This window comes from Pseudophryne corroboree, chromosome 1 (assembly GCF_028390025.1).
Source record: "Pseudophryne corroboree isolate aPseCor3 chromosome 1, aPseCor3.hap2, whole genome shotgun sequence".
Classification (NCBI taxonomy): Eukaryota; Metazoa; Chordata; class Amphibia; order Anura; family Myobatrachidae; genus Pseudophryne; species Pseudophryne corroboree.
The window spans coordinates 397,165,269-397,188,356 of NC_086444.1; the positions used below are offsets into that span (position 1 = coordinate 397,165,269).

General features: G+C 45.1%; 1 protein-coding gene across 6 annotated transcripts in view; it reads right to left on the reverse strand.

The window, feature by feature from the left end:
- Window positions 1-684: 684 nt before the first annotated feature.
- MYO18B (myosin XVIIIB) overlaps window positions 685-23,088 on the reverse strand; it is a 1,127,577-nt gene continuing 1,105,173 nt past the window's right edge. For 5 of the 6 annotated variants that reach the window (XM_063913212.1, XM_063913208.1, XM_063913209.1 and 2 more), the window contains exons 43-44: window positions 12,482-13,689; window positions 685-873 (exon numbers count right to left, since the gene is read on the reverse strand). In XM_063913212.1, coding sequence (XP_063769282.1) covers window positions 860-873; window positions 12,482-13,689 — 1,222 coding nt within the window. In that variant the 3' untranslated portion in view covers window positions 685-859. The remainder of the gene's footprint in view (window positions 874-12,481; window positions 13,690-23,088) is intronic. The other variant, XM_063913213.1, reaches the window with a different exon arrangement.

Consider the following 23,088-nt stretch of genomic DNA (forward strand, 5'->3'; position numbering starts at 1 on the left):
GGGCCCCCCGTCCTCAGGAACTCACTTCCTTACCTAGCCAAATTCTCAACTAGTCTCTCCAGCTTTAAATGTGGCATTTGAATATAACTTTTTATTACAGCGTACAAGCCCACTTGATAACTTGATAATGTTCTCTAACCCCCCCTCCACCCACACTAAATATCTTTCCCAGTTCACCCTTCCCCTTAGTACATAAGCTCTTATGGAAAGGACCCTACACCCACTTGTTCTTCTTTAGCACTATCCGTGTCATGTGCTCCACTGCCTTGTCTCCTCCTTTTCAGTGACTCTGACTCTGTTTGCTCGCAGATTCACTGGGTACAGGATCACTGAGTAGTCAATCACCTCACTGCTGCTTACTCCTGCTAGCTTCAGCAAGTTTCCCTACCTTTGACCCTGTGAATCTGTACAACCCAGTCTGTGGTGTTACATTAATATTTGGCATTTATGCTCTAATCTGCCATTTTGTTTTATACTTGTGGTCTGTTGCTATTCCATATGTTTACCCTGTTTGGCACTGCATACACTTTGTGGCATCTTAATAAATAAAAAGTTAATAATAATAATAATAATAATAATAATAATAAATGCAAATACAACACCAAAGTGTTTATGTTTATCTATACATGTGTTGCAAACGTGTTGTGTATTGTGTGTGTATGCTTTTAATAAATACACTGCAAAGGTGAGAAACCTACTGCTTTATTTTCCAAAAGCAAACAAATTAATGAACAACATTCTTCATTTTCCAGCCATAAATTCATCTTTACAATCTTTTGAGTAGATACATAGTGCAAACCTCAGACGTAATAATACAGACATCCATGGAGTGTCCTTCACCTGCCTCGCCAAGAATTCATCAATTGGTGGGACCTAAAAGTGACAGATAAATATTATAGGATTATTCCCAACATAAAATGTGCAGTCATCATTTTTTTATGGAATACTGTAGCCCTGTGAGAATCAGCTATCCATTCGCCAAGTTGTATGTTTATTTTGAATGCAGCTTTCCTTAGTGTGGGTTGATAGGGCCTGAGTCCTTCTGTGGCTTTATGCTATTGCTGCTACAAAGCTCTGTCTACATCAGTGTGTATTAATGTGCAAAGGACAGAGATGCCCACTTGCAGTGTGTATAGATGCTGCATTACCAACTGGTGTGTATATATGTAAACATTGGTCTCACCATCAAAACATGCACCAGCCCTACAGCAGGTGCAGATTCTCAGTCTGGCCTCCAATGTGAGCGGTTGAACATTTCTTTACACAGCCACTGTCAGAGGCACTCTGGTAACACTCTCATAACACTCCCGTAATACGCTATCTCCTGTTGCCTTCCATGTGCCGCCCAGTAGCAACCCATACATTGCCGAAACAATGTCTTTGTACATGCACTTAAATCTGTACAGTGGCTTTGTTAGCACACCATTGGAACATATGCGCAGTTGGACTTTTTACGGGTCTTCAGTCACGCATGCACAGTAGCAGAAAATAGTTTTTCTATATGAACATCGACATTGCATGCAACTCAGGCCTATAGTTCTTACCTGCAAAGCAGGCCATGATGTTTCTATAGCTGGTATTAGATAGACGTGTGTAGTGTGCTGCATGATGTACGTTTAATATTTAAGTCTAGATTGAAGGTCCATAGAATGCTGTAAGTGCAGGCGAGGTCTCATCTTACTCCACATCAATGTGTATCTACAGTTTACAGTAGTTCCCATATATGAGCTGGTAATCCCATTCTCTATCACTAATACAATATAATGCTGTTTATGCTCAGCAAGTAACACTAAGGGTTTCATGCAGACTTAGATGCAAATACAAATTACAGGGTTTTTCCCCTGGAAATTGTTTTCAGACGTGCCGAGACCCATCATTATCCTCTCTTGCACTAATTGGGATAGGACAGGGCTTGCGGGTGTGTGACTACAGTATGGACATGTTTGCACACAATGTAGCACATGCGGACCATAGGATGCATATGCAATTGTTTGGTGGAAGCTCACTTGCAGGTGTTTCTCTCCTGATGTAAAATAAAACTGATGATGTTGCAATCAGCTGCTGCTTCTGATTGGTTGAATGCATCTAAAGCCCTCCCATTTATGCTCATAACATAGCAATCTTGGTGCTCTGAACAATACACATTATTACAGTGATATTAGCAATCAATATGCAGCAAATAGAACATATTTCAGTTTATTCTTTAAGGCAGTGGTGGGGAACCTTTGGCCCTCAGCTGTTGTTGAACTACACATACCAGCATGTCCTGCTATAGTTTTGCTATTTGGCTATGCTAAAACTGTTAAAAGGCATGCTGGGATGTGTAGTTCAACAACAGCTGGAGGGCCGCAGGTTCCCCACCCCTGCTTTAAGGAGAGGCGACAGGTGTGTATTAATTAGGATTTAAGAAAAACCTTAATCTTGTCCTTGTGTCTAATTTCCTTGGTGTGATTTAGTTTGTAATAAACACTGTCTGGACATGTATACAAGGACACAGAGATGGTGCACTCAGGCCTGTATGTGAGTGACTGTGCCCCAACAATGGTTTGGCCACACCGTCTCCTGGAAAGGGCCAAAACATTTTGGAAAATGGTGGGGTGACCATAAACTTGCGAGCTTGGCAGTAGTCCCTAATACCACGGCTGTAACATATCTCCCAACTGTCCCGCGGGTGCGGGGAAGGGGGGGAGCAGTTGGGAGATCCTTGATCACCAGCTGCTCTGCTCTACTCTGCAAAGCAGCGAGTGATCTCTGAATAGATACCATGAGCAGGGGACTGTCCAGCTGCTTGGACGCGCCCCCAAAATGTTGGAAAATGGGTCTGTATTGTGAGGCCACACCCACTGAACAGGTCACGCCCCTCCCATCCGAGGACTTCCTGCCGTGCTAGCATCCTGGTTCTTTAATCTAAAAAGTTGGGAGATATGGCTGTAACACATTATGTAAATTTAGGAACTAATTACTGTATTTTATAAACTACATTCTGCCGTTGTATAGCCACACCTCCTGGCATAAATCAGGTGCGTAAAAACTACAGTCGCTTCCAGAAGCATATGCTATCGTTGCCAAACTGGACACAGGCTTTGCAGAGATGTGTGTCTATAGACATCCATCCCAATAGATCTCTTGCACCAGGAATAGGGCATATGTCTGCTGATAGTGATGATGGCTACTTTCTTGGCAAAATCATACAATAATTTGTGCAATATGCACCATCCAGAGATGTGAGTGTTGTTTTACTAAGTAATTAGAGTTCAGAGGAGAACGAGAACAATCTATACTGTCTATAGGCTTCATTATTGGGGCAGCTTTCGGCCTTATTTCATTATTTCTTTACATTTTTTATTTTACATTTTTTTGTGGTTTATAAATCAACTGCTTTTACACAGTATGTATGTTTTACTTATTTAGATTTCTATTAGTTATCTATATGACAACAGTCCATATTTCTGCTGGCCAAACGGGATTATTCTCTGACCAGGAAAGCGGCTAAAAATGAGAATGCTATAGGAGGATGAAGATTTATGGTTCATACACTGACAATAAATATTTCTTGAACAGTTGTAAAATGAATATTAAAAAGATATATTTCCACTTTTTACTTTCATGCAGAAGTAATGTAAGTAAGAACATTTCATCCACACTGCCGACAGTTGTATCTTGTTAAATCCGTATATTGGAACGGCTGAGCATTTTCAAGGTTTGAAGTCATGCAACACAGCTAATCTTGGAAACCTGCAGTTGTAATGGCCGTTTCATGAATTTGCTGCAGGATGCAGATAAGATATAGTGGGCCTTTAATTGCCAATGTAATTTTGTCACAGCAAATTTAGATTAAATTTACATCCGCGCCTTCACTCTCAGAATACATTTATGCCAAGCGGGCAACTTTTACTCAGAGGTGATTTGGTAAAGATTTCTGAAAGTAGCACTCTCAAAATATAGGACTTCATTCAGCAGCAGAGGCTGCTGCGATGCGATCGCATTCCCCCGGTGACTGGCACAGGGGGTACTCTGCGTGTGCACGGGCTGTGGAGATGCAATCCCATCTCAGTGCTGTGATCGCCTCTGAATGATTGACAGGCAGAGGCATTTGCGTAGCGGTCGTGGATGACGTGGTGTCAGAAACGGGGCCGGGTTCAGGGTAGCCACGTGATGTCATGCGTGACCGCGATGGAGAAAATGTCAGCGGCCCGACTACCTTCGCAGCCAGGCTGCGGAGGCAGGGGAGCTTCCCTTAATCGCATCACTGGCCGGTCTTGCCCTGTGCTGGGTGGCCCCAACATGCGATTCTTGCCAGTTGCAGTTTTGCTAATTTAGCAAAACTGCAACTGAAGATGACTCACGTCCATATTCTTCTACTTTTATTGATCTTATTATAACAATAATGTTACATGGTTTAATTTTCATTTGACAGAATCATTATGTATGCAAATTAACTTTTTCTTGGTCACGTGAGCACTGGTCGGTAACCAGAAAAAAACACGCCTATGAAAAGGTGCACAATAGAGATGTTAGGCTAAATGTAATAGGTTGTGATTTCAGAAAACATGCAATTTTTACTGCAAATTTGCACTTTTTCCAAAAATCGCAAATGTAATAGCTTGCGATTTTGTTACATATTCCAAAAGTCGCAAGTGAAAAATTGCATCCAGATGTTTTCTCATTGAAAACAATGAAACTCGCAAATGTACAGTAATAGGATGCAATTTTCTCACTTGCAAACAAAACCTTACCAAAAATCGCTAGAATAATAGTCCAGGTTTAGACTGTCAATTTTTGGAGAAGCATGCACAGATCAGTGTGATCCGTGCATGTTTCTGTATGGAACAGTAAAGAAAGTGTTAAAAATTTTAAGAAAAATTACGTGCAGGTCCCCCCCCCAAAAGCATAACCAGCCCCGGCTCTATGAAAGCAAAACCAGCCCCGGCTCTATGAGCCTGGCCTGGTTGCAAAAATATGGGGGGGGAAATTGACTGGGGTTCCCCGTATTTAAACAACCAGCACCGGAATTTTAGACCGGTCCTGGTTCCAAAAATACGAGGGACAAAAGAAGTAGGGGTCCCCCGTATTTTTTAAACCAGCACCTGGCTCCACTAGCCAGGGAGGGGATGCCACAGCTGGGGGACACTTTTATATAGGTCCCTGCGGCCAAAGCATAACAAACCCTCCAACTAGTCACCCCTTGCTGGGGTTCCCTGGGAGAGTGGGAACCCCTTAAATAAAGGGGTCACCCCCATCCAGGCACAAAAGGGCCAGGGATGAAGCCCGGGGCTGTCCCCTCATCTGTGGGCTGTGGATGGAGAGCTGATAGCCGTGAAAGTGTTAAAAATAATATTGTCTTTTGCTGTGGAACCACAAGTCCAGCAAGCCTTTCCCCGCATGCTGGTACTTGGAGAACCACAAGTACCAGCATGCAAGGAATTAAAGGGCCCACTGGTACCTGTATTTCCACGGCAAAAGAAATGCCCCAAAAAAGACAAGACACACCTACACACACCTTGAAAGTAAAAGTTTATTTACACACTTGCACACTCACACATAGGGGGTCATTCTGAGTTGATCGCTTGCTGCCGTTTTTCGCAGTGCAGCAAACAGATTACTACTGCGCATGTGTATGCACTGCAATGCACGGGCGCAGTCATACGGGTACAACGCGTCGTACGCATCAGCTCTCTGTAAACCAGTCACAATGTATGACATCACATAGGGGTGGAGCAGTGCATCAGAATCTTTTTTTTTTTTTTGGGGGGGGGGGGGGCTGTCTATTTTGCCAGTCCAGGGCCCAATCATTTCTGATGCCAGCCCTGTGCATCGTGCCAACATGAGCAAGGATATGATGCTGTCTCTTCATAAACTATATCAACAGGAGATGTAATGAGAAGATGGCCAATCCTATATGACATTACTATTATGTTTTCTGTAATTTTGACGGCCTGGCAACTAGTTGAATATAATACCTGAGGTGTAATGAAATCGATAACACAGAGGACAATGCAGAGGACTAGACTTAGCATATACACTAGTAAAACGTTTAGGAGAGAATGTCAGCTTAACCTTGGTGTCCAAGTGACTGATCTAGGTACATAAATGTAGGAGCAGTTTAGAGTATGTAGAACATGGAATGGGGAATTAGGGACCTATTAAAATTGTGGTATTCTACTAGTTGACGTTGAACTACCGATCACTGCATGTCCTGCTGCTGGACATAGTAAATGGATTGCTTTATTATTCCACAGAGTAGCATTTATTTTTATAATACAGTAGGAGAAATTGATATGCAATATAGAGTAAAAAGAAAGTAAGATAATGCCAAGTGTTTAAAACAATGGACTCTGCAGTAAATCCTGGCATACAGTACTTATTTTCTGCTTTAAGTTCATAGCACTACAATTTCTATCTTTTTACAAGAACTTATTAATGAACTATATATCAAATAACTTTTTTATTGCTCCTGTAGTATTTGGGTGTATGCAGGCCCTAGACAAGCCTGTGCCTAGCAAGCAAACTCAATGTTACCTAATGAGGCATGTAGCATGGGTTTTGTCAGCCTGCTCCCGATAATGAACAGATTTAATGAGACGGACAAGGAATGGAAAATACCAGCCAGGTGTGACACAGAATGGTTTTATAACAGAAACAACTATTTCTCCCAAACTTTTCACCGATGGGTAATATATATTTTGAATAGATGTCACACTCTTTACCTACTGTACATTTCATTTTGTCTGTTCTCTCTCTCTCTCTCTCTCTCTCTCTCACACACACACACACACACACACACACACACTCACACTCTCTCAAAGTCTCTGCTCTTAGCTGATATACTGTCTGCTATTAACTCCAGCACCTTGATTTCTTTAGCAATATGCTGTGGAAAGCGTGTTCTCTGAGCTAGAAACGTTCAGTGATAAACAGCATATTGACACATAATGAAATACAGTTTAATGGTTAGTATGTAAAATGGATGATGGGGCGTCAAGGCTTGGTGATCTTAAACAATATGCAGACTCTCGCTGTCTAGCTGAGACTACACTTTAAGATCAAAATCAAGAGAAGTTTCTGAGCTATGGAAGGTTTTTCATTGTCCTGGCAACAGTGTGAAACGGCATTTGTTCTGATAAGTGCATAGTTAAATGCAAGGACGTAGCTCTGAACAAGGGTGTAGCAACACACTGTATAGCTACATTTTTTAAAGGTTATTTCTTTCTAGTGCTCATAATGATTGAGAAGTTTTTCCCACTGTATAAGAAAATGTTACGTTAAATTTAGAAGTGGCCTATTAGCCAGAATTTGGTGGGCTCCATAGCAACATTCAGAAGACGCCCCTGTCCCAATGTTTCTAGGGAGAGACACCTTTTGGCAACAGTTGTATATTATGTGTCCCATACTTGTCAGTATGCTACACAGTACCAATTCACATTATAACATACAGTGTCCCCAGTTCATGTTATCCCACATACCAGTGCCTTCAGTTCATACAGCACCTCCACTTTATATTGTGCCACATTACAGTGTCCCCAGTTCATATGATCTAACATTATTACAATATCCTCCAGTTCACATTTTATCACATTACCATATCTCCCAACATTAAAAAATTGGTCCCTGGGAGCAGGGCCGTAACTACGTGTGTGCCAAGTGGGCTTGGCACACAGCGCAGTTGCCCTGAGGGCGCACGGCCAGCGGCATGTAATGAGTCAAATTGACTCATTACATGCCGCCTCTGCTGTGTGCGCCGTGCGCCGCGCTGGAGGGAGAAGAGACCAGCGCTGGGCAGCGGACAAGGAGGAGGAGGGAGGGGGAGCAGGGAGCCGCAGCAGCGCTATTTCATTGGTAGTAAGCGCCGCTGCAGCATCCCCCTCTCCTTCTGTATTGGTTGCCCAGCGCTGCTATGGATGCTGGGATGCGGTTCCTTCATCCCAGCATCCACAGCAGCGCCAGGCAGCCAATACGGAAGAAGAGGGGGATGCTGCAGCAGCGCTTACTACCAATGAAATAGCGCTGCTGCGGCTCCCTGCTCCCCCTCCCTCCTCCTCCTTCTCACCTCACTGCCTGCACCGAGAGGGAGATGCCAGCACGAGGAGCCTGGCAGCCGGGAGAAGGTAAGTATATCCCTCTCTCTCTTTCTCTCTCTCTCACTCTCTCTCTCTCTCTCTCTCAGGGGGACACCGTCTGCCGCAATGTGTAAAAAGGGGGCCTGGCTGCCGCAATGTGTAAAAAGGGGGCCTGGCTGCCGCAATGTGTAAAAAGGGGGCCTGGCTGCCGCAATGTGTAAAAAGGGGTCCTGGCTGCTGCAATGTGTAAAAAGGGACTGGCTGCCGCAATGTGTAAAAAGGGGTCCTGGCTGCCGCAATGTGTAAAAAGGGGTCCTGGCTGCCGCAATGTGTAAAAAGGGGGCCTGGCTGCCGCAATGTGTAAAAAGGGGGACTGGCTGCCGCAATGTGTAAAAAGGGGGACTGGCTGCCGCAATGTGTAAAAAGGGGGACTGGCTGCCACAATGTGTAAAGAGGGGGCCTGGCTGCCGCAATGTGTAAAAAGGGGGACTGGCTGCCGCAATGTGTAAAAAGGGGGTCTGGCTGCCGCAATGTGTAAAAAGGGGGACTGGCTGCCACAATGTGTAAAGAGGGGGCCTGGCTGCCGCAATGTGTAAAAAGGGGGACTGTCTGCTGTAATGTGTAAAAAGGGGGACGCTGTCTGCTGTAATGTATAAAAGGGGCTCTACCTGGTGTAGTGGCGCTACTGTGCAGCATAATTTGAATAATGTAGACTACTGTGCACCGTAGTATGAATTGCTATTATTTTGTGGCCACGCCCCTTCCCCGTGAAGCCATGCCCCTATAAATTTTTTGCACGCCTACGGCGCACACTGCCCCTATCTTACATGGGGGGGGGGCGCGCCACTGTCGTTTCTTGCACACAGCGCTAAAATGCCTAGTTACGGCACTGCCTGGGAGAACTGCGTGGAGAAGCCGCATCTGCTCCTGAAACAGGCGTGTGGCCTATTTGAAAGGGGCGTGGCTTCATGGGAGTGCTGCACTCACTAGCCACGCCCCGTATTCATCACTGAGGGGGCATGCCCAGTGCTCTGTGAGCTGCTAGCATGCCCCCTCTCTCCCAATCACCTGTAAACTGACACTGTGCGCATGCGCCTCCCAACAGGCCCCCACCCGCGGGACACTGCGGCCCGCGGGTGGGACAGCGGAACAGTCCCAAAAATTATGACTGTCCCACAATAATCGGGACAGTTGGGAGGTATGCATTACCATAAGCATGTCCAGGGACATACTGTACCTAGATATAATGCAGGCCCCAAGGCGAAAGTTTGAAAGTTCCCCTATGTACCACCCAATGGTGAAAAATGTATATACCGTATATGTATATAACATATGTAGCTGTGACAGGGAAGGTGGCCCCTCTAAGCTCTGGGCCCAATAGCAGCTGCACTCCCTGCACCTATGGTAGCTACGCCCTTGCCTATTAGCATACAAACAATGCCCAGAGGCACCTGCAGGGAGAATACATTTATAAATGCAGGTGGCAGTGGTGGTCTACAGTACAAAGGGGCAAATAGGACCTACAGTATGAGAGGTAGAAACTGTAAAGTCCAATAGCTTCCTTTTGTTCCATTACATAAATGGCTAATTAAATTTGTGGTTTTGGCAATGAAAACATCCATTTTAAGACAACTGGTTGGAGAAGCCACATGAGGAGATGCTCAGCTTGTTTGGCGCTACTTAATAGAATATATATTTTATAGTCACAGTTGCCCATTCTCCTGGAACATCAAAGAAGCAGTAAAGAATCGAATGCAGGGTATGTGCACTTTAGTGGGCATTCCTGGGAGGTAACGGGGTGACTAAGCTGAAAGCGTCTGCTTCCAAAGATGCTGAACCACTCTCAAAAGAGGCCATATTCAGACAGAAAACTGCACCTGCCATAGGTCTCATGCAAGTTTTGATGGTGCAACCAGTGGTGCACCGATTATGCATCTACGGATGAACAGAGATGGCAACCACTGTCTCAACACATTGCAAGTTGGTGTCTCAGTTTTGAGAAAAGAGGCCAAGCTTTAGCATAGTATGCAGATGTAACAGCAGCAGAAAATGCAGCTGTGGGCAGTGAACTCAGAATCAAGCCCTTTGAGAAACGTTTGAATATAAATGTGTGGGACCCAGAATAACAGGCGCTTATAATAAAGACAAAAGAAATATATATGTATACATATATACTCAGCAACACGTCCCTGGAGTGTGCAGAAAGATGGAACTTCAAATCACAATGTGGATGGCCTTCTCCCTTTTTCTGAAGCAATTCTCTCCCCTCAGATTGATGTTAACATGGAAAGGAAATTGTATATATATATGTGTGTAGTAATGTTTCAATAATAGATAAGTCTCTTTCAATGCTATAAACATTTAACACAGCAAGGGCAATATACATCCACCGATGAGGCGTACCCCAACTCACTTTCCAAACGAAGGAGAAAAGCCTATAAAGGTATCTTTTTATCCACCTCTGTGTCAGAAACCATAGATTTAGGTGATGAACCCTCTTCACCAGGGAAGTAAGCGTACCTCACTCACACAAAAAGGGGGTGGTTGAAACACATAAAGGTATCTTTCATGCTCTATAAGTTGAATGTAAGGCGTACCCTACTCACGGCAATAAGGATTATATTCAGACGCATCTGGGTTTCTTTCGATGGTCAACCGTGTTAATAATTGGCACCAATTTTTCTCATGTGTGGAAATTCCAGAGAGGACATCAAAAAGAATATGAATCACGATATGTCCACATGAAAAAGTTATTTTTATTAAAAAACGCCCCGTACAAATGGGGTGAGCACAACAAAAGCTTTCGTGATTCATATTCTTTTTGATGTCCTCTCTGGAATTTCCACACATGAGAAAAATTGGTGCCAATTATTAACACGGTTGACCATCGAAAGAAACCCAGATGCGTCTGAATATAATCCTTATTGCCGTGAGTAGGGTACGCCGTACATTCAACTTATAGAGCATGAAAGAAACCTTTATGTGCTTCAACCACCCCCTTTTTGTGTGAGTGAGGTACGCTTACTTCCCTGGTGAAGAGGGTTCATCACCTAAATCTATGGTTTCTGACACAGAGGTGGATAAAAAGATACCTTTATAGGCTTTCTCCTTCGTTTGGAAAGTGAGTTGGGGTACGCCTCATCGCTGGATGAATATTGCCCTTGCTGTGTTAAATGTTTATAGCATTGAAAGAGACTTATCTATTATTGAAACATTACTACACATATATATATATATATATACCATTTCCTTTCCATGTTAACATCAATCTGAGGGGAGAGAATTGCTTCAGAAAAAGGGAGAAGGCCATCCACATTGTGATTTGAAGTTCCATCATTTCTGCACACTCCAGGGACGTGTTGCTGAGTATATATATACATATATATTTCTTTTGTCTTTATTATAAGCGCCTGTTATTCTGGGTCCCACACATTTATATTCAAATTTGTGCTATTTGAACTTTTGGTGAGGTTCTGTTGTGGTGAACCGGCCTACGGGCTGCTTTTTTTTGCGCCATTTGCTAGGGATTCACAAATGTTTATTTTGCCTTTGAGAAACGTATTCCCCTTTAATTTCTATTTCTGAATGAACCCCTGCAGAGGCATAGCTAGAGCTACGGGAGACCCGTAACAAAATATCCATGCTATTAAGTTTGGGCCAGGCACTCACCAGTGGGGCAGATGAGGGTGATTGAATACACATTATACCACATTTATAACGTACACAATTAGGATTACGGAGAGTATACTGTATATTTAAAAATATATATATATTTTTTTTTTGTTTATAATGCTTACTATATGCTAATCATCATTCACTTAACTTTGCATGTCAAATTAAGCAGGCAGATAGTGCAAACATTAGATAATTTTCAATCATAATGGCTAAACTGCAGAATTAAAGCAATGATGCTCAGAGGAGGTGTGGCCAGGCTAGGACATCCCGGACCTTGTATGCCTTAGTCCCATGTGTTGCTGATTCACACATTGTAACCATTGTGGTAATCTCTTTCTTATCTCTCTCTAGGCGAGACACCCAATATGCCTCATCTGGTACTCTATGCAGAATTAAAAATACATGGTTCTGATTAACTTGCGAGGATCTCACCTAGTTTTCTTCTCTCTCTCATTATGCATTTTCAGTTCTTGGCATTGCCTATTCTGACCAGTGTAATCCTATGCAGTGTGACTAAAATGGCTTCCTCGCCTAGATCCTTAATGAGTGGGTGACAAATCCCTGAAATTGATTACAAAAATGGCTCCCACACACTTTGCATTTCCTCCATAGTCTCTACATTTTATGCAAAGCTAAAACTCTTTAATATGATCATTGTTTGTGTACAGTTTTATGTTCGTACTATCTGCTAAGAGCCTTGAGGCCTATCGGAGAAAGAGTGCTATATAAATAAAATTATTATAATTTACCTTGTTCTTCATCAATTTTCCGAAGATATTTCATCATTATGCTATTTACATCATCTTCTTTGCCTTCTGCTTCAGGCCTTTTATTTTCCTGTTCAATTTCAGATGTAAAAATTTTCCCAGAAAAACCTTCTCCATCCGATCTTTGAGCACGGGGCCGACTTTTAATGCTATCTGCACTTTTGCATGAAATAACCGAACCAGAAGATGATGATGAATCGGATAGGTTTCCCAAATCTTCACTAATACTTGAACTTTTCTTTAAAGCACTTTTTAAACCCCCTTTGGAAAGGCTTGCTTCATGTGAAGGGAGATCACCAAAATGGACACTGAGTGGTCGTTGACCTTCCCTTCTATCTCTGGAAAATCTGGATAAACTTTGAGTTGATTGTGACCTTCTAAGAGCAGGGAGGATATCATCTGTATCATCCGGTAACTTCCTTTCATAGCTGAGACTGGGAACCTTCCAGTTTGATGAGCTCTCATCATTTCCATCATCAGCCAAGTTGGAAAACCTTTTGTTTTGGAACACTAGAGGTTGATTTGCAAAATCATTTTCTGCAGCTTCTTCCACTGGTGTTGTAAGACATGGTCTCTGGGGCCTTAGCCTTACTGAAAGAACACTATCTGATCCTAATGCAGAGGAGGTCGGCTTGAGGCCTACATTATCTGATAATTGGTGGAGAGATTCACAAGAGCCAAATTTTGCCATGCGCTTAACAGCAGGTGACAGTGTAGGATCAGATTTTTCAGATGGTAAACATCGAAGGCTGGATGAGCGGGTTAATCCTTGGCCTGCCAAAGGCTTTTCATCTGTCATTTTCCCTAATGCAAGTGAGAAATTTTCATCATTATCATCATCATCATTAAGGTGTGCACGTCGTCTTAGAGAAGATGCCCCAGTTGTGCGATAAATAGGCAAAGAAGATGTATCCTCTATAACTAGGGATGCTTGATCTTTTTCAGATGCTCTTTTCTTTCTCACCTCACCTATAAACTCAGAGAGAGCAGATGAAGAACGTGAAAACTTGTCTTCTGCTGGTGATGATCGTCTTCTGCCAAGTGTTGGTGTTAAATCTCCTGTGTTAAGTTCTAGTGAACTTCTGATGTTCTCATTTTCTGAAGATATGGTGTTATTGCCATAACCCTTTGCCCCAGAACTTAATGAAGAACTTGGACGGCTGGGATCACGATCTTTAATGTCATTGTACCTGAAAAACATGAAAATGTTTGTATTTATTTTGTCAATATTACAACATACTGTAGAATGATTTGGTATGGTAAAAATCAGAGTACAGCAATTTTCTGACTAGCCAATATAATGTACAGTATAATAAATTAATATTGTGTACCCAGCAGTATCTCAACAAGAATGAATATTTTATCAAGATCCGTCATTGTTGTTATTGTTTTTTTACATTTTGGTAAAACAGCCATGAGGGATCTTGATAAGATATGCAAGTGTAAAGCTGTGTCTTTGCATACAAAGATACCACTCGTTCAAGCTATGGTTTTTCCAGTAACATCGTATGGGTGTGAAGGTTGGAAGATCAAGAAGCAATATAGGAAGATTAATGATGCTTTTGAATTATTGTGCTGGAGACGAATATTACATACTAGGTGCTTCATCGCGCCCTACGGACGCTCTTCACACCGTCGTAAGGGGCTACGCCCCCTTAACCCCTGTACGCCGTTCAATATATGTATTATATGCAGTATTACCTGCATTCCTAGTTTGGTGAGTGGTTAAATATTGCACAATGAAAGGGCGTCGGATGGTGAAGGGGCGTAGCCCCTTGCGACGGTGTGAACAGCGCCTGCAGGGCACACTGTACAGAATGCAGCGGGTGTGGGGGGGACCGAAGGTGGGGGAGGGGGTCGGGAGGTGCTGCGGGTGGGGATGTGCGGGGGAGTGGGATCCGGAAGCGGTATGGGGGGGGTGGGGGTGTCGCGGGTAGGGGAGGGGCAGGTACGGGGATCTGGCGGATGGGGGAGGGGGTTCCGAAGGCGCTGCAGGTGGGGAAGTGGGGAGTGCGCCGCGGGTGGGGTAGGGGGTCCGGAAGCGAAGGGCGTGAGGGAGGGGCAGGTGTGGGGGTGCAGCAGATGGGGGAGGGGGTGGGGAGGTGCAGCGGGTGGTGGAGAGGCAGGTGCAGTGGGGCCACGCGGGTGGGGTAGGGGGTCAGGAGGTGCTGCGGGTGGGGAAGGGGCGAGTGCACTGCGGGTGGGGTAGGGGTCCGGAAGCGATGCGCGTAGCTGAAGGGCAGGTGCGGCAGATGGGGGAGGGTGTCCGGTTGCGGTGCAGGTGGTTGAGGGGCAGGTGAATTGGGTGGGGTAGGGGGTCAGGATGTGCTGCGGGTGAGGGATGGGCGGTTTCGGGGGTTGACTGCGGATGGGAGAGGGTGACTGTAGAGGCTGTGGGTGGACGGGGGGCGGATGCGGGGGGGTCGCTGTGGATGGGAGGGTCTGTGGTTGAGGGAGGGGAGTGGGGGCCGTGGCTGGTGCGGCGGATGGTGGAAGTGTCGAAAGGCGCTGCAGGTGGTGGATGGGCGGGTGCGGGGGTGCCGCGGGTAGGAAAGGGGCAGGTACGGGGATCTGGCGGATGGGGGAGGGGGTTCCGGAGGTGCTGCAGGTGGGGAAGGGGCGAGTGTGCCACGGGTGGGGTAAGGGGTTTGGAAGCGACGTGCATGGGGGTGGGGCTGGTGTGGGGGTGCGGCAGATGGGGGAGGGGGTCGGGAGGCGCTGCAGGTGGTGGAGGGGCGGGTGTAGTGGGGCAGGGTGTCATAAGGTGCTGAAGGTGGGGAAGGGGCGAGTGCGCTGCGGGTGGGGTAGGGGGTCCCGAAGCGACGCTTGTGGGGGAGGGGTGAGTGTGCTGCGGGTGGGGGAGGGGGTCCGGAAGCGGCGCGTGTGGGGGAGGGGCAGGTGTGGCAGATGGAGGAGGGGGTTCGGAGGCGCTGCGGGTGGTTGAGGGGTGGGTGCAGTGGGACCGCGGATGGGGTAGGTGGTCAGGAGGTGCTGTGGGTGGGGGAGGGGTGGTTGCAGGGGATGACTGGGGGTGGGGCAGGGTGTCTGTAGATGCTGTGGGTGGAGGGGGGTCTGCGGTTGGGAGGTTCTGTGGATGAGGGAGGGGCAGGGGAGTGGGGGGCGTGGGTAGTGTAGAGGGCCTGGAAGTGCCGCGTGTGGGGGGAGGAGTGGCGTGTGGTGGAGTGGCAGGTGGGCGGTTGGTGGAAGGGTCCGAAGGCACTGCGGGTGGTGGATGGGTGGGCGCGTGGGTGCTGCAGGTGGGGTATGGGGTGAGGAGGCGCTGTGGGTGGGGGAGGGGCGGCTGCGGGGGTTGACGGCAGATGGGGGAGGGTGTCTGTAGAGGCTGTGGGTGGAGGGGGGCGGATGCGGGGTGGGGGGGTCTGGGGTTGAGGGAGGGGCAGAGGAGTGGAGGCCGTGGATGGTGTAGGGGCTCTGGAAGCGCCGCATGTGGGGGAGGGGTGGTCGTGTGGGGGATGGTGGAAGGGTCGGAAGGCGTTGCAGGTGGTGGGTGGGGTAGGGGGTCAGGAGGCGCTGGGGGTGGTTGTGGGGGATGTCAGCGGACGGGGGAGAGTGTCTGTGGATGGAGGGGTAGTGGATGCGGGGGGGCTGTGGTAGGGGGTTGGGAGGTGCTGCGGTGGTGGGAGGGGCAGGGGAGTGGGGGCTGCGGGGGGGGTAGGAGTTCTGGAGACACCGCGTATGGGGGAGGGTCAGGGCAGGTACGGCGTACGGTGGATGCGCTGCGGGTACTGTACCTGGCAGCAAGGTAGATGGAGGGTAATCATTAGCAGCTATCAGTGACACTGCTAATCTCTCTGCCCCAAGGATCCCATCTCTCATCATCATCAGCAGCAGCAGGGCCGCAGGCCACCCGGGCTCAGTGTCAGGGTAACTGTGTGGTGGGCAGCCGGGGAGCACAGCAGTGTGCGGTGTCCCTGCTCCCGCGAGAGCCGCTCTGCCTCCTCACATCTCCCCCCCACCAGGCACATCTCCCCAAACACATCTCCCCCCCACCAGCACAGGCACATCTCCCCCCGCACATCCCCCCCCTCTCATTTCTCCCCCGCCAGGCACATCACCCCCTCGCACATCTCCCCCCGCACATCCCCCCCCCCCCCACCAGGCACAACTCCTCCCCCCCCGCCAGGCACATATCCCCCCCACACATCTTTCCCCCGCCAGGCAGCCGGGGAGCACAGTAGTGTGCGGTGTCCCGGCTGCCACGTGAGCCGCTCTGCCTGACATCTCCCCCCGCCAGCGGTCCGACATGCAGCGGCCCGCACTGGGCACATCAGGCAGCGATCATGTCCGGAGGGGGGACCCGCTGTACCGCGAGGACCGAACGGAGGGCTGTGTCGGCGGTGCAGGGCACTGTGACAGGCGGCAGGGGACAGACGCCGGGGCTCAGGCGGGGAGCAGGAGTGAGAGCCGCTCGGCGTCAGACAGAGAGTCGCCTCCCGCCCTCACATCTTCGGCGTGGGACAGGGGGGATGATGGATGCCTCTACACCGGACCTTGGTCGGAAGACTGGGGACATGTGCGCCGAGAAGGTGTGTGGCAGAGCTTCTCCTCATTGGCAGCCGTCACTGATTAGCCCACATCTGTGACTCCGCCCAGCGTTAGAAATGCAGACACAGAGTCACAGGGCTATTATATAGGAGATACCAGGGACTACCCAAAGAATAAATCAATCGGTATTAGATAAGATAAAACCTAAGCTCTAACTAGCAGCACAAACTACAAGACTGCGCCTTTCTTACTTTGGGCACATCATGCAAAGAAAGGGATCCTTAGAGAAAGACAATATTGATGGAAAAGTTGAAGTCCAACAAAAAAGGAGAAGACCAGCAGCAAGATGGCTTGATACCATCACAGCACTCAGCCGCTTGGTTGTAGATCAAAATTTGTTCAGGACAGCTATCATAGTAACATAGTATCTAAGGTTGAAAAAAGACAATTGTCCATCGAGTTCAACCTATTTGTGGTCTCCTATGCACGATTATTTTGTATAAAATTTTGAATGAAGTTGATGACTGCCGTATCGTTTTACCCCTCTTTTTTATAATAACCATAGTGCGTGACCATGCCCTGTAAACCTGGATATCCTTATCCATTAGGAATTTATCTAACCCATTCTTAAAGGTGTTGACTGAGTCGGCCATTACAACTCCCTCAGGCATGGAATTCCAAACACGTATCGTCCTTACCGTAAAAAAGCCTTTATGCCGTATTGTGCGGAATCTCCTCTCCTCTAACCTGAGCGAGTGTCCACGAGTTCTCTGTGTTGATCTAACCAAAAACAGGTCCTGCGCAAGATCTGTATATTGTCCCCTTATATATTTGTAAATGTTGATCATGTCCCCTCTTAATCTCTTTTCCAGTGTAAACATGCCTAGTCTTGCAAGCCTTTCCTCGTATTCCAGCGTCTCCATACCCATAATTAGTTTGGTCGCCCACCTTTGAACCTTTTCTAGCTCCAGGATATCCTTTTTGTAGTAAGGTGCCCAGAATTGTACACAGTATTCAAGGTGTGGCCTCACAAGTGATTTATATAACGGGAGTATAATACTCTCATCCCTAGCATCAATTACCCATTTTATGCATGCTAATATCTTATTAGCCTTCTTTGCTGCAGTCCTACTTTGGGTACTACTGCTTAATTTGCTATCTATGAGGACACCTAAGTCCTTTTCCAGTACAGAATCCCTAATTTTACCCCATTTAGTAGGTAGGTGTTATTTTTGTTCTTGTTACCACAGTGCATTACCTTACACTTGTCTGTATTGAAGCGCATTCTCCATTTCACTGCCCAAGCTTCTAATTTAACTAAGTCATTCTGAAGCGACTCAGCATCCCCCTCCGCATTTATAACTTTACACAATTTGGTATCATCTGCAAAAATTGACACCATGCTCTCTAGACCTTCTGTTAGGTCATTAATGAAAACATTGAACAATAGCGGTCCTAATACTGAGCCTTGCGGCACACCACTTAGCACTTCAGTCCAAGTTGAGAAAGATCCATTAACCACAACGCGCTGCTCACTATTATCTAACCAGTTTTTGACCGAAGTGCATATTGTGCTTCCTAGCCCTGTTTCTTGTAGCTTGTAGATAAGTCTCATGTGTGGCACCATGTCGAATGCTTTGGCAAAATCTAAAAAGATTACGTCCACCTCTTTACCCTGATCTAGGTTTGCGCTTACTATTTCATAAAAGCCAAGTAAGTTGGTTTGACAGGATCTGTCCTTCATAAACCCATGTTGATTCCTTTTAATGACCTTATTGACTTCAAGGAACTTCTGAATACTATCTCTTAGAATACCTTCCAATACTTTCCCCACTATAGATGTAAGACTAATTGGTCTATAATTACCTGGTTCAGCTTTACTTCCCTTTTTGAATATAGGCACTACTTCCGCTATACGCCAGTCTTTGGGAACCATACCTGATATTACTGAATCCTTAAAGATCAAAAATAGCGGTTTTGCAAGTTCAGAGTGAAGCTCCATTAGAACCCTTGGGTGAATACCATCGGGACCTGGTGACTTTAAATGTTTTAATCGGTCACAGACTACTTCCTCGCTTAAATTAGTACCTTTCAGTGGGATATTCTCATTATTGAGATTATGTGTTAGTCCCTGAATTGGGTCCTCTCTAGTAAATACTGTTGGAAAAAACTCATTTAGTGTGTCCACTATGTCATTATCATTTTTGCTTAAGACTCCCAACTTGTCTTTTAAAGGGCCTATACTCTCCTTCTTTAATCTCTTGCTATTAATGTATTTAAAGAATTTTTGGGGATTCGCTTTGCTTTCCTTTTCTACTAGTTTTTCAGTTTCTACTTTAGCCGCTCTTATTTCCTTTTTGCATATTTTCTTACATTCCTTATAGTGCTGAAATGACTCTGCTTCCCCGTCAGATTTGTATTTTTAAATGCTCGCCTTTTCTTGCCCATAAGTTCCTTTATCTTTTTGTTAAGCCACATCGGTTTATGATTTTTATTCCTTTTTTTGCTGCTCGTAGGAATAAATTTGAGAGCATTTTTAGCTAGTAGGAATTTTAGTACCTCCCATTTCCCCGTAGTATTTTTTCCTAAAAACAAACCTTCCCATTCAATATCCCTGAAAAATACCCTCATCTTTTCAAAATTCGCTTTGCTAAAGTTTAGAGTACTAGTTGAGCCAGTATAGGGCTGTTTATGAACACTGATATTGAATATGACCATATTGTGGTCGCTGTTTCCTATGGGTTTCCCTACTATAATACCTGATACCAAATCCCCATTGTTTGTTAATACCAGGTCTAAGATTGAATTGTACCTAGTTGGTTCCTCAATTAGTTAAACTAAGTAGTTATCATTAAGTGTGTTTAAAAACATATTGCCCCTAGCAGTATCACATGAATCGTTTTTCCAGTTTATCTCTGGATAGTTAAAATCTCCCATCACTACTATGTCTCCTACTCCTGCTGCTCTTTCAATTTGCTTTAGTAACAATTCCTCATCAGATACGTTAACCAGGTGGCCTATAGCATACACCCAATACTAACTTTTGTATTCCTTTTTCCCCGCATGCAATTTCTACCCATAATGTCTCGACAGTGTCTACAGCCCCCTCCTGAATATCTTCCCGTATATCAGGTTTTAAAAACGGCTTTACATAAAGACACACCCCTCCACCCTTTTTATTTAGTCTGTCTCTCCTAAACAGTGTATAGCCCTCTAGATTGACTGTCCAATCATGAGATTCGTCCCACCAAGTTTCAGTAATGCCTATAATATCATACTGTTTGCTTGCTGCAAGTACTTCTCTTGCTGCAAGTATTTCCATAGTTTCGCCATAAGTCGGCCACGACTTGATGGCACTTAACAACAACAACAACCACCCAGCAGAGCTAGAGGTAATAACAAAACAAAAACAACTATATCTTATAGGAATTCTAATACAGATGGACATATGCATTAGTGATTTAAGTCCATATTGTGATGAATGAAGCGAGGATATTATATTGTTATCGAGCCATCTGCCGTAACATGTTGGGCTTCACTTGGACTGTGGCTCTTCAAAAATATTTACAAAGATTCTGTCTCAAATTGTACTTACTGTACATGTGTATGTTGTTTCACAGGTTTCATAAGATTTGTCTAAACTCAAAACAGCAGTATTTCTGTATGATGACACCAGTAGCACTGTCTAGATACTATTCACTGGCTCTTTGCATTGATATGTAAAAATGTGTATAATTACAATCAATAGCAACTCTCTAGAGCTGTTGCTTCACAGTGTTAGTAGTAAATGTGAAATCTGACACACGTACAGTACCAAACTCTTTGTACAAAGTATAAAGTATTGAAGAGGCATATATAGGACAGCAGAGAGAAAAGTGTATTAACAGTGTTAGGAATATTTTTGAAAGTCTAATTTTCCATATAAAATGTAGTTAAATGCAATCACTCTCACATTTTAATTACCATATTAAAAATCCAAAAAGTAATCCATATAGACATCTTACTAATGAGTGAAGTACTATCATCTTGAGGGGACGGTACTGGGATTCTCTGGGAGACTGGGCTTATTGTAAGGCATATCCATACCACCAAAAATTTTGGGTTGCTGCTTCAAGGCAGCACCTTGCTTCTTCAAAGACAACACGCTTGGCCACGCCTCTGGTGTCGACGTTCACACCTTCTCGTGCCAATCCTGGGGTCAGCATGTAAAGAGCCAGTGAATAGTGTCTAGACAGTGCTGCTGATGTCCTCATTATCAGTGCATATCTATACACCATGCTTACAACGCATCTCCCAAGAATTATTCCTGAGGATACACCCAAGCCTTATAAATGTTGGATTTCAAGGGGACAAGCTACACTTACTTGAACACGCCCTGGACCTACAATTGCTCACCCCTGTTCTGCATCCCAAAAAAATTACACAAATCTAGTTGCAGACACATTTTAGTGTGCCTGCACAGTGCAAGAATGCATATACATCCATCCCTGAAACTTCATGTTTACCCATCTATAAATGAGGCCTATTGTGTACACACATTTTACAAATGAATTAAATAAATCAGCTAAGCACAAAACTATTTATTGTATGTATTGTAATTGCATGTGCGTACTTTCCCCACATTACATTTTGTTTTATCATGCATAGCTAAGAAAACCCTGATCGTGTCAGCTACTCCCATCAGAAAATGCAAAGATTTACATGGCTCCCGCTCTTTTAATATGCAGAGCCATAAGCTTTCTTTTAACCAGTATACAGTATATATACACAAATAGTCACCCGATAACACGTAGTAGGATTGATTTTTACAGACACTTTTACAAGGCAAGCACTGTGTGTTTTTTTTTTTTTAACTAAAACACTGTCGGTGGCTCCAGAGGTGAGCAATGTTTGGCAGCATTTGGGGGAACAGGTGGTGCGGTTCCACTATTTGAATGTTGGACTGTTTTGCAGCCCCATCACTGGAGCTGCCACTGCACACCATCATACCTTAGAAGCATACTCCACCCAGATACAGTCATGCCACCTTTGTAGCATGACCACCATATCCATAATTGTGCATGGTCCACACGGGATGCAGTTACAATGCCGACTGTCGTGATCCCGGCATTCAGGATACCGACACTGAAATCCGGTATCAGTCAGGGCTATTCCCACTCGTGGGTGTCCACAACTTCCATAGAGTGGGAATAGATCCTGTGGCAAGTACAGCGAGCCACCGAGCCCGCAGCGAGCCTGCAAGGAGATTCTTAACGTTTGCCCAACTGCTGGCATTCTGGTGGGCGGGATGCCACTGTTGGGATATTGACAGCTGGCATCCCATCCGCTGGTAAAACGTACGTAATCTGTCCACACAATGTTCCAATTTGAAATCTATGCACTGTTTGCATAATAATAAAATGTTTAAATTAAATTGCAATGGACTGGCATGTGGTGTATGGAAATAATGTTATATAAGGGCTTATGGGAATAGTAATGTTACAAAGTGGAAATTTCTTAAATGTGGGGACTATTAATGTAATGTGGGGTTAATGGCAATATTAATATATCGTAGTGACTGTTATTGACTTATAGAATCTCTATTAGATGTGGGAATATTTAATGTTACAGCTGATTTTAGAGAAGTTATTATATGAGAATGATTGAAAGATAATTGCAAAGATAAATTGTAATATGGATGGAGAAGCTAAGAGCACATGACATATTTGCTGTGCAATGTATAACTTAACTGAGGTGTGACAAAGATGATAATGAGCCAGAGCTTGGGAGACTAGTAGAAGCCATTTAGATATGATCTTCTATCATTGCGATTTCCAATGATTAGCAAGAAATATCGAATTTCTAATGCTCTCTGATTTGTTTCCTTTTTTGTATAAAGTGGAAAAAGCTGTTCTGAGAAAGATTGTTTATCATAATTTATTTCCAACTATTTTCAGTTAGGGCTGCATGTGAAATGAAAAATGATTTACAATCTGCAAGCGGAATGTGGTAGGTTTATGAAAATCAGCCAGGAACGGCACACTTTTTTGTGAGAAAGAAAACAAATTTGCCAGCTGCATTTTCTGTAGAATGGAGAGATACAA